The 12,420-nt window shown below is 45.4% G+C and overlaps 1 protein-coding gene across 2 annotated transcripts in view; it reads left to right on the forward strand.

The window, feature by feature from the left end:
• The first annotated feature begins 425 nt into the window (after nucleotides 1-425).
• ZDHHC20 (zinc finger DHHC-type palmitoyltransferase 20) overlaps nucleotides 426-12,420 on the forward strand; it is a 124,240-nt gene continuing 112,245 nt past the window's right edge. For both annotated transcript variants that reach the window (XM_068266954.1, XM_068266955.1), the window contains exon 1: nucleotides 426-572. In XM_068266954.1, coding sequence (XP_068123055.1) covers nucleotides 455-572 — 118 coding nt within the window. In that variant the 5' untranslated portion in view covers nucleotides 426-454. The remainder of the gene's footprint in view (nucleotides 573-12,420) is intronic.

Below are 12,420 nucleotides of genomic sequence, written 5' to 3' on the forward strand. Positions count from 1 at the left end.
AAAGCAGCATACATAGCCAACTGACCATTAAATAATAAATGCAGCAACAGTTACCCCAGACACCAGAAAATAAACGCAATGTGGGCAACATGTCAGCACAAAATAAACGAAAACCATCAATATTTTGCTGATTAGCCAATGAATGCAGTCCCCTCGCTTGGATGTGTTACTGCTATGAGCTGAGTGAGGACATGCTTGTCCCCGCTAGGGGCAGACCTCCCACAGGCAGGACAGCCGGGAGCAGCAGGCAGGGGTTCCCCGAGAGCGCCCTCATTAGAAGCAGCAGCTCCATCCTCCGCCCGCACACTCCCTCAGCAGCACTAGTTCCCCACTCCCTCGTGACGTGGCGGGGCGGTGACGTCAGTGAGTAGGAGTGGCCGGAGAATGATTTATGCCTTGAGCCCCGCCCCCTCCAGTGACAGTTGCTGCTCGGCACCGGCAGCTGCGGGTGGTGATGGCGCCGTCTCATGTACTGCGCTGCTGCCAGCGGGTGGTCGGATGGATCCCGGTAGTGTTCATCACGCTGGTCGTGTGCTGGTCCTACTACGCCTACGTGCTTGAGCTGTGTATATGTGAGTAGTGCGCTTCCTGCATACACCCGCCCAGTGCCAGCACACTGCACATGTCTCTGTATACCCAGGGCTGCCTGTATGTCTGTGTACCTCTATAAAGGGCTGCCTTCTGTGTGTGTACTCCCTATACACATAGACAGGGCTGCCTTCTGTGTACTCTCTTTACACAAAGTGCTCCCTTCTGCTCTGTACTCTCTGTACTTACACATACCCATTACTCTCAATACACATATCAATTGCTGTCTTCTGCTTGTATATCTGTGTATTCTATACACATGCACAGTGCTGCCTGTATATCTGTGTACTCTCTATACACATACACACTGCTGCCTTCTGCCTGTATATACATGTATGTGTACTCCCTATACACATACACAGTGGTGCTGTCTGTACTCTCTATACACATACCCAGTGCTGCTTTCTGCCTGTATATCTGTGTACTCTTTATACACATACACAGTGCTGCCTTCTGCCTGTATATCTGTGTACTCTTTATACACACACGCACACACACTGCTGCTGTATATCTGTGTACTCTTTATACACATACACAGTGCTGCCTTCTGCCTGTATATCTGTGTACTCTTTATACACACACGCACACACACTGCTGCTGTATATCTGTGTACTCTTTATACACATACACAGTGCTGCCTTCTGCCTGTATATCTGTGTACTCTTTATACACACACACACACACACACACACACACACACACACACACACACACACACACACACACACACACACACACACACACACACACACACACACACACACACACACACACACACACACACACACTGCTGCTGTATATCTGTGTACTCTCTATACACATACACAGTGTTGCCTTTGGCCTGTATATGTGTGTATTATTTACACACACACACACACACACACACACACACACACACACACACACACACACACACACACACACACACACACACACACACCTTCTGTGTTTATACCTGCGTACTCTCTATACATGTACCCAGTATTGCCTTCTGGGTGTATATCTGTGTACTTTCTAGACACATACACTGTGCTTCCGTCTGCGTGTATATCCAGGTATTCTGTATACACATACTACGGAGCAGTGCTTTTCAGCACAATAATGGCAATCACTTCTACAGCGGCGCTCAGTGAGTTATGTCGGCTCCGTCAGAAGACGGAGCCGAAGTTGCTTAAAAAACACAATAATTCAGGGGATATTAAAAATTCCTGCAGCCCCCTCTGGCCAGATCGCTACCACGCCGCTGTCCTCCGTTGCCTGCAGCCTCCGCGACTGGCCCAGGTAAGTCGTTCAGTTGGCGCAGTGGGGCTGTGTGCGTGCTCCCCGTCGTGGTCCTGTGGCTGGGAGCATTCTGCACCTGTGCCTTATGCTCCCAGCCACGGCCGCACAACAGGGGAGTGCGCACAGCCAGCCTACGCAGTATGCCCTGGACCGGAGGACTTATTGGGGCAATTTGCAGAGGCTGTAGGCAGCGGAGAACGGCGGCGTGTGAGGGATCTGGCCGGAGGGGGCTGGATGAGGCCCCAGGTATGTATACAATTTTGGCTACTATTCTGTTATCCGGGCGCAACCACTAGGTGGCGTTAATTACTATTCCCCCTCTATTCCGCCAAGGATAGTAGGGAAAGATGTAACTGCTGCCAGCGATCGCTGGAGTTTTATCGACACCTATTGTTTGCGCCCGGCTAACTGAAAAGAACCCATTTATTATATACCCCCCCCCCCCATCTCAGGTTTACTTTAAAGGCAACCTGAAAAATAAAAATCCACTTACCTCGGGCTTCCTCCAGACCCTGGTAGCCGTCTTGTGCCCTTGCCGCAGCACCGGTGGCTCCCAGTCTCCTCCGCTGCAGAAGCCGTCCTCGCCAGGTCGACTTCTGGGTCAGCTACTTCTGCGCTCCACTGCGCAGGTCACATGGTCTGGCTGACGTCATCGGGACTGTGCTGCGTAGGCACATAACTACTGTGCCTGCGCAGTACAGTCCTGATGACATCAGCTAGACCACGTGACCTGCGTGGTGGAGCGCAGAAGTAGCTGACCCAGAAGCCGACCTGGCGAGGACGGCTTCTGCAGCGGAGAAGACCGGGAGCCACCGGAGCTGCGGCGAGGGCACAAGACGGCTACCAGGGGCTGGAGGAAGCCCGAGGTAAGTGGATTTTTATTTTTCAGGTTGCCTGGAGGTATCCTTTAAGCAATGTAGGGCGTCTGCCTTACACACACTACATAAGCAAAGGACCATCAGGCGAAGGGGTTGCTAATGGCCTTTTTGACCAACTTTTTTCTAGTGCGTGTACATAGCGTTATTTAATTCAATTCAAATTACCTTTGTACGGTGTTTGTGCAGAGCCTGTGTGCAGTATACTGCTACTAACACAACATGCAGTATATCACAACATGTATATGGTGCACTGTCTGGGAGTGCTGTGTGTACAGTAAACGTCCTCTGGGTAATTTGTGCTTGTTTACATTCTGTTAGCTTTGTACAGTGAAGCATTGCACACAAGTTAAGAGGCCCATACACTGGTCGATTTGCAGCCGATTTCGATCGATTTGATCTATCATATCTATCTATGGCCCATAGAGTTGCATTGGATCTAATTGTCCAATAATGCATTTAGATCAATTTCCAATAGATTTCATTCTGAAATCTATTAGAAATCTATCTGAAGGTCAAATCAGCTGCAAATCTATAAGTGTATGGCCACCTTATAGACCTTAGAAAAAAAACTTGGCTAAGATGTTCGCTCTGCGAGGTCTCCCCCAAGGTGTGTGTGTGTGTGTGTGTGTGTGTGTGTGCGCGTGCGTGCGTGCGTGCGTGCGTGCGTGCAGCCTAACAATGTAACGTAGCAATCCGGCATCTTGGATCATTAAGAGGCTGAACACACTTGTGCACGTCTGTCTGGGTCTGTGTTAATTTCAGCAACACATCAATGTTAAGGCCTGGTTCACACTGTACGCGTTGCTGTGTGCATTTCACAAGAACATTAGAAGTGCATAGAGTACACTGTCTGACGTGCACAGCAATGTGTTGTAATGTTGCATTTTTGTCAAAATGCGGAGCTGACCCATTCACAGTAATGGATAGAAGCATCAGCGTAACGCAGTGTGAATGAGGCCTAAATTGGCACAGAAACGGACAGAACAGTGCAAGTATGTTCAGGCCGTAAGCGTTGAATAAGTGCATTCGTTTTGTGCTTCTCAATCCTTGAGACCCCATTTACACATGTGGCATCACATCGCAGTAACTATTAATCTGTAGGAGTACCTGCGGTGTGATGCTACTGAAGGTGCTCTTGGTGCCCGAGGGTAATGCTGAATACACACGGTTCGTTCCCGCATCGAATGCGCCGCTCGATTCCCGACAAATCGATTATTCCCGAACATTTCCGAGTGCATTTCGATGATTTTTAGGTCGATTGCCATGTAAAGTATGGCAAATCGACCTAACAATCCATTGAACCGGACATGTCAGAAATAAACAAATCGACGGGAATCGAGCGGCGCATCGACGGGAATCGAGTGCGGGAACGAACCGTGTGTATCCAGCATTTCGTAGTAGCTGCAGTGTGTTAGCCTACGATTCCTGCAAAGAAAAGGAAATCCCACGTTATTTTTAATTGATTTTATTCTTTAACTCTCGCACCACTGCTAAAACAGTTACAACTTTCCGAGGCCTAAAATGTTGCCCTAACAATTAAGCAAAGATCATTAAGGGTCATGTTTCTTTGGTGTGTTTACCAATAGTGTTGCACAACAGAGTTGTATACTGCAGAGAACTTGTGCTGTAGCACTGTTGCTATAGAGCAGCTTCCAATGTAATAGGGGAACAATGCATTACAGCATGCTGGATCTTTACATGAGCTTGGAGGATACTACATTCTTGCTTACAGCTGGTTCACAAGGGTGGCACATGCAACGTTTTCAGCGGCCGAAGAAAGTGTCATTTAACAGGGATCTACCACTGTATCATTCAAAAGAATGGAAACAGCTTTTTTGACAGTAAGAGCAGTTGGCATCCGCAGAAACATTGCTGTAGACCGTGTCGTCTCGTCTTGGACGCTACATGTGGCGCCTTACATCGGCTGCATTTTGTGGTTCCATGTCTCCCTAGGAGCACAAAACGCAGCACAATGATGGAATCCAATGCGAACAGATGGCGAACGCTTTTCTGTTTGGTAGCTGAAAAGAATTTAGCATTTGGCTAAACAAGGCGTTTCCAGTCGTCCCGCCAGCTGCCTGTGTTAACCAGCCCTTTGCTGGGTACACACACTGCAATTTCACATCTGATCGACAGGTGATTGGACAGGAAGTTGTAGCGTGTGTACATGTCCAAACTGCTCCCGATCAATAAACAGGTCAATTTTCAGATGATAACTTCACTAAATCAATCACTTTCTCGATCAGAAACAGACGAGGCATGTTCAATATAATCGCCCGATTCCCACCGACAGGAATTTGCATCGTGTATTCCCAGCTTTGCGTATGTAGCTTCCGTGCCGTTGTTTGTTTTTTAGACTCTGCACTAATTATTAGCAAAGTGTCTTGAGTCTACAGTTGTGCACATTATATTTGTCATGTTTTGTGTGCACAGCACTTAGGATGTGGGTACAGAGTGTTGTATCTGTGTGATTTGTGGGTGTTTTGCTTCTAGGTTGCAAATAATGGTATGCGAGCGACATGCTATTGTTCACAGTATCCTATTTGAGGGTGTTGTGTGCGCACCACAGCTTGCCAGCTCCAAATTAAATTTTAATGAAAAACTGCCCAAACAGTCCATGGGCAGACAGTTCAGCAATTTCACGCTACAACCTTACCCACTAACATTTTTGGCAGCAGTGTTGATGCGATTTACCAGCATATAACTCTTTTGTGCCACAGCAGTATGCTGGAGCCAGTTGGCATCACTAGGTAGAGAGCGGTTTAAACCTATAGAAATCTCCCAATTGTTGGCTGGCTTCCACACTATACATTTTCATTAGTACGTTCTGTTTAGTTGCAAGGTAAATATTGTTACTGGTAAAGCAGATATATACAGTATGTACAACTTTCATCAATCTTTTAAGGAGTGTTTGTAAACTTCTGGGCGGTCAGCTCTTGGTGTGTCTGAGCACTGAGTGGTGTATGTGAGCTTTGCTGTTTGCATAATATATTGGCAGGGCATGGACTTTGTTGTCTGATATGGGGAAATACATTGCTACCTAGTGACATTAGCAAACAGTCCTCTGACACCTTCATTGTGCTGCATTGTGTTATTGTACATCTAGTGGATGCATTTTTGTAGCGCTGACGTCCTACATGTTAAAGGATACATCCGGCAATATTTTAAAAATCAGATTTACTTACCTGGGGCTTCCTCAAGCCCCTGGAAGCCTATGTGTCCCTCGCCCCCAGCTCCGCTCCCAGCCGGCCGCCTCCGTAGTAGCTGGTGAACTGGCCAGACCAGAGGCCTCTGCGCATGCGCATGACAGCCTCAGCAATGCGCAGAGGCTGCTGACCTGGCCGGCTGCTACGGAGGGGACCCCAGGAGACCAGGTTGGAGCGGAGCTGCGGTGAGGGACACATAGGTTTCCAGGGGCTGGTGGAAGCCACGGGTAAGTAAATCTTATTTTTTTTTTTTTTTTTTTTAATATTCCTGGATGTATCCTTTAAAGCACACCTGAAGCGAAAATAAACTTCTAATATAATGAATTGTATGTGTAGTACAGCTAATAGAATATTAGTAGCAAAGAAAAGTGTCTCCTATTGTTTTCCAGTACAGGAAGAGTTAAAAAAAGTCAGTTGTTATCTATGCAAAAGACCTTCTCTGCGGTATTTTGATCCACAGGGTTAAATGCAGTCCTTTTTTCTGAACAACTTAGACCCCTTTCAGACGGACAGCTGAACTTTGCATTTGCCAAGCAGTTCAGCCTCTTGTCTGCTGCCTGCCAGTGCAATTTAAATGCAGCTAAGTTGCAGCGGTTGTAACACCACGTGTGTTAAGTGTTGACATGTGGTGGTGTTACTGGGCGGCAGAGAACCGCGACAAGTCGAATCCGAGTGCGGCATTGTCTGTAGTACACATACAATTAATTATACATTATAAGTATTTTTTCGCTTCAGATTTGCTTTAAGGTGCTCATACAACAAGCGATTTTGACAGCCAATTGACCAATAGACAGATCTCTCTCTGATTTGAATCTGATCGGAGAGAGATCTATTGACTGTAATAAAACGCAAGCCGATTCCTGACCGATTTCAGCATGAAATCTTTCTGCAATCGGCCTTGTGACGCTGCCTTGTCGTCTCGCCGCCCCTGCCCGCTGTCCCCCCAATGTAAATGTACCCCCCATGCCCCTGCAGTAATACACTTCCTCTCCGCCCCCTACCAGACTTCTCTTCCGGGTTCGCACCCCACATGGTTGGCAGTGCATTTAATTGCACTTGCAGTGGGATGCGAAAGTTTGGGCTACCTAATTAATCGTCATGATTTTCCTGTATAAATTGTTGGTTGTTACGATAAAATTTGTCGGTTAAATATATCATTTAGTAGACCCACACAGTGGTATTTCAGAAGTGAAATTAAGATTTATTGGATTTACAGAAAGTGTGCAATAATTGTTTAAACAAAATTAGGCAGGTGCATACATTTGGGCACCACAAAAAAGAAGTAAAATCAGTATATTTAGTAGATCCTCCTTTTGCAGAAATGACAGCCTCTAAACGCTTCTTGTAGGTTCCAATCAGAGTCTGGATTCTGGTTGAAGGTATTTTGGATTATTCCTCTTTACAAAACATCTCTAGTTCATTCAGGTTTGATGGCTTCCAAGCATGGACAGCTCTCTTTAACTCACAACACAGATTTTCAGTTATATTCAGGTCTGGGGCCTAAGATGGCCATTCCAGAATGGTGTACTTGTTACTCTGCATGAAAGCCTTTGGATTTTGAGCAGTGGTTAGGGTCGTTGTCTTGTTGAAAGATCCAGCCCTGGCACAGCTTCAGCTTTGTCACTGATTCCTGGACATTGGTCTCCAGAATCTGCTGATGCTGAGTGGAATCCATGCGTCCCTGAACTTTGACAAGATTCCCAGTCCCTGCACAGGCCACACAGCTCCACAGCATGATGGAACCACCCCCATATTTTACTGTAGGTAGCAGGTGTTTTTCTTGGAATTCTGCGTTCTTTTTCCTCCATGCATAACACCCCTTGTTATCAGGGCTGTGGAGTCTATACAAAAATCTTCCGACTCCGGGTACCCAAAATGGCTCCGACTCCTTAATCTAATACTTAGCAGGGCTGTGGATATTGTACAAAAATCATCTGACTCCCACTCGTCAGTTTATGAACCCACGACTCCAATTCTGACTCCGGGTGCCCAAAATTGCCTCGACTCCGACTCCACAGCCTTGCTTGTTATGCCCAAATAACTAAATTTTAGTTTAATCAGTCCACAGCACCTTATTCCAAAATGAAGCTGGCTTGTCTAATTGTGCTTTAGCATACCTCAATCCGGCTCTGTTTGTGCTGTGGGCGGAGAAAAGGCTTCCTCTGCATCACTCTCGCATACAGTATCTTTTTGTGTAAAGTGCACCGAATAGTTGAACGATGCAGTGTCTCCATCTGCTGCAAGATGATGTTGTAGGTCTTTGGTGCTGGTCTGTGGGTTGACTCTGACTGTTCTCACCATTCGTCACTTCTGTCTATCCGAGATTTTTCTTGGTCAGCTACTTTGAGCCTTAATTTGAACCAGGGCTGTGGAGTCGGTCCAAAAATCCACCGACTCCGACTCCTCAGTTTAGGATTCCACCGACTCCGACTCCACGACTCCGACTCCTCTAATTTGCATATTACAATTTTGTTGATTAAAAGTATGTAACATGAAATTCGTCTCTTAACTGCCAACGCTTAGGAATTTTACAAGACAACTGAAGTGAGAAGGATATGTAGACTACTATATTTATTCCCTTTAGACTAAAACTAGTCCTTGGTAAGAGTACTTGTAAAAGGTACAAACCGGAACAAAGAACATCTATCAGGCCCTAGGCAATGTAACTGTGGGTACATGTAAGAATGATGTGCAGGTACTCTGCAGGGGAATGAGGAGATTATAAACAGACAACACCTCTGTGTTCAATGTGCACAGCATTCTCAGTGGATTCCCTGCAGCTCTGTGGGGAGTGCATATGTAGAGTATAGTACTACTGTGTAACAAAGTAAACCTGAGACAGATGAAATTAAAGTTTTATACATACCTGGGGCTTCCTCCAGCCGCCTTCAGGATAATCAGTCCCTCGTTGTCCTCCTCCGCCACCTGGATCTTCTGCTATGAGTCCAGGTACTTGAGCCAGTCAGGCGTAGTGCGCATGCACACACTCCGCCGCCAGGAGCATACTACACCTGTGCAGCACTATTGCGCAGGTGCAGAATGTTCCTGGCTGTGGGAGCGGCATGCGGCCGGACAGCGCTGACTGGCTGAATTACCAGGACTCATAGCAGAAGATCCGGGTGGTGAAGGACAGCGAGGGACTGATTAGCCTGAAGGGGGCTGGAGGAAGCCCAAGGTATGTATAAAACTTTACTTTTCAACCGTCTCAGGTACCCTTTAATTTGTAGTCACCAAACCAAATTTTAACAACATATCAAATTATTTGATTTCATCAGCAAAGGGAGTGCATACATTTGCATAAATCAGCATCAATGCAGAATTATTTCCATCTCGTTGACCATCTCTATTAGTGACACAGCTACACATCAGGCTTTATTCTTACAGCATAGATGTTATTTAGTATATATAAGAGATTCCTGTGTACACATATATACAGTCACAATCAGATATGTATATCTGACCTTAAAAATACGGGGACTGCTTTATTGAAGCAGCACAAGTAACTAATTTTGATTGGTTTATTTCATTTTTGTGGACTAAGCACAGCTATTACTGTATATATACTGTATATATACATTATTTTTAATGACTATTATCTGAGAAATAGAACATTTTATCATATTTTCTATTTTAATTACAGTTACAAATTCATTAGGAGTCGGAGTCGGTGCATTTTTTTCCCGACTCCGACTCCAGGCACCCAAAATTGCCCGACTCCACGACTCCGACTCCGACTCCACAGCCCTGATTTGAACTGAGTGTTTGGTCTTCCATTTCCTCAATATGTTCCTAACTGTGGAAACAGATAGCTGAAATCTCTGAGACAGCTTTCTGTATCCTTCCCCTAAACCATGATGGTAAACAATCTTTGTCTTCAGGTCATTTGAGAGTTATGAGACCCCCATATTGCTACTCTTCAGAGAAAATTAAAAAAGGGAAACTTACAATTGACTCCCTTAAATACTCATTCTCCTAATTGGATTCACCTGTGTATGTAGGTCAGGGGTCACTGAGCTTACCAAGCCAACTTGAGTTCCAATAATTAGTTGTAAAGGTTTTTGAATCAATAAAATGACAACAGTGCCCAAGTTTATGCACCTGCCTAATTTTATTTAAACAATTATTGCGCACTTTCTGTAAATCCAATAAACTTCTTTTCACTTCTCAAACATCACTGTGTGTGTCTCCTATATGATATATTTAACTGACATTTTTATTGTAACAACCAACGATTTATACAGGAAAATCATGATGATTAACGAGGTTTCTCAAACTTTCGCATCCCACTGTATTGCACCTGTTTTTGTGTGGGGCCATCCCTGCTGAGTATGCTTGTGCATAGGCTGAACGACCTATATTGACACATTATGACTTTTGTCATAATTGCTTTATACCGTAGTTTCTTTTTACATTTTGGACTTTGCCAGTCTTAATTTGTTCCTCACATTGTAGCTTGTGCTTTCCTTTATTTTGCAATATTTGGTTTCTACTTTTAAAAGCAGTTGAATTACAACAAAATCAATTGCCTGACTCGCTGTCATCAAAGAAAAAATCATTACGTTGCATGTTATGACCGCAACTGACAACAATTACTCAAGCGTTCCACAAACACTGCACTTCGATCCAAGGGAATAAGAATTTTTTTTGACCTTTCCTCTAGTGTTGTCCGGATCATGAACGATTCGGATCTTTGATCCGAATCTATTTTATGAGTCGATCATCCGAATCATCAAAATGAGTGATTCGGATCGCAAAAGGGGGCGGGGCCAGAAGCGACACGCCCCCTTTCAGCGGGCAGCGGGGTCCTGGAAGCAGAGCTGAGATGGATCGCTCTGTTGGATGGGAGGCAGCCTTGCAGGGAGACAGGTAGATGAGAGAGAGGGGACATGGGTGCCACTGCCAGATATGTGTAGAGCACACATACTGGCTGCAATGTGCTGCCCATTATAGGCTGTCTGTTCCGTAGTGCTGCACAGTGATCACATGGGAAGCTTTTGGCTCAGCTCAGCACAGCTCAGTAACTCTGCAGGCACTGTGATTGCAGGGCAAAATGATCCTCCTCCACTCGGCACTAAACAGCTGCACTTATCTTCTGGGAATGCTTTCCTTCACTGTGTGACGTTTGCATGGAAAGTACACAGATGAACATATAGATGAAATATATGTAATGCATATGATTGCAGCATGTGGGTATTGTGTGCAAACATTTCTGCTCTCTGCTCGTCCCTCCTCCCCTCTCTGTCCACTCCCTGCCCTCTGTCCACTTTCTCCCCTTCTCTGTGTGTCCACCCCCCTCCCCTTCTCCTGTCCACAGCAGGGAAAGACCTGTCCTGCTAGTCATCTCACCCCGAATGCTTCCGTAGTAAAATGATCCGAGATTCGGATCAAAGATCCGGATCTTTTCAATGATCCGATTCGAATCATCCGGCTCATTGAAAAGATCCGAACTTCCCATCTCTACTTTCCTCATCAATGTATCCGGCAGCACATTTTGATTGGCTCTTATTGAAAATACAGCTGTGCTCACTGTAAATGCAGGAAGATAGAAAATTGTTTCAAATTACGTTGTGTACAATTGTAGTAATGTAGGCTTCATTATATGTGCAGGAATTAAAGTAGGTGTATTTAACCTTCCTGGCGGTGCATTTTTAGGCCTCTAATTCTTAAGTTATAACTCACCAAAATATGTCAGAATAAAAGCCTAGAGGTACAGACTAACCAGCAAGCTCATGGTGACCCAGAACTCATTGGGGTGTGTAAGGGACTACAATGGTCCTAAAAGCCCCCTTACTAAGATGTTAAGAAAAACAAAAGTTTGCTTTCCTAAAACAGAAAGAATTTGCGATAATTCAGGTTGGAGTGAGCTCGAGATGTCTCCCAGAGCACCACTGCTGAATATATGCAAATTAACCATTGTACCCTTAGAAGCTAAACACACCTCCAGAACCGCTGGAATGCAATGATGTGTCAGAATAAAAGCCTGGTAGACATTCTGCACATAAATAAAAGACTAGAAAACAAATTTGTTGAATTCATTAAATTTATGAATAAACTTAAAAATTGTGAAACTGTACAAATAAGGCAGGCAGAGAGTAGTCAAAATCCAGGCAGACATCGGTTGGTACATATATATTTGTGTGTGTGTGTGTATATATATGTATATACATGTACATGTGTGTATATATGCATATGGGCAGGGACGATCATTAAAAAAAAAAAAGCATCACGCCACACTGTCACACACCGCCGCTCGGCCTGGAAGAAGAGCGTAGCAGAAGGGGATCCTGGCAGCTGAGGGGAGATGCCTGGGTCCCGCTGGCAGCGCAGATCGTGTGCAGTACCCAGGAAACTGCAGCATGCGCCGGATTTGGGCTAGCCCGAGCTGAGCTCTGGAATACCGGCCTGGGTAAGTGAAACCCAGCCCGAGCTCAGCTCGGGAATACCACCAGGGGGGTTAAAGGACAACT

This window comes from Hyperolius riggenbachi, chromosome 2 (assembly GCF_040937935.1).
Source record: "Hyperolius riggenbachi isolate aHypRig1 chromosome 2, aHypRig1.pri, whole genome shotgun sequence".
Lineage (NCBI taxonomy): Eukaryota > Metazoa > Chordata > Amphibia > Anura > Hyperoliidae > Hyperolius > Hyperolius riggenbachi.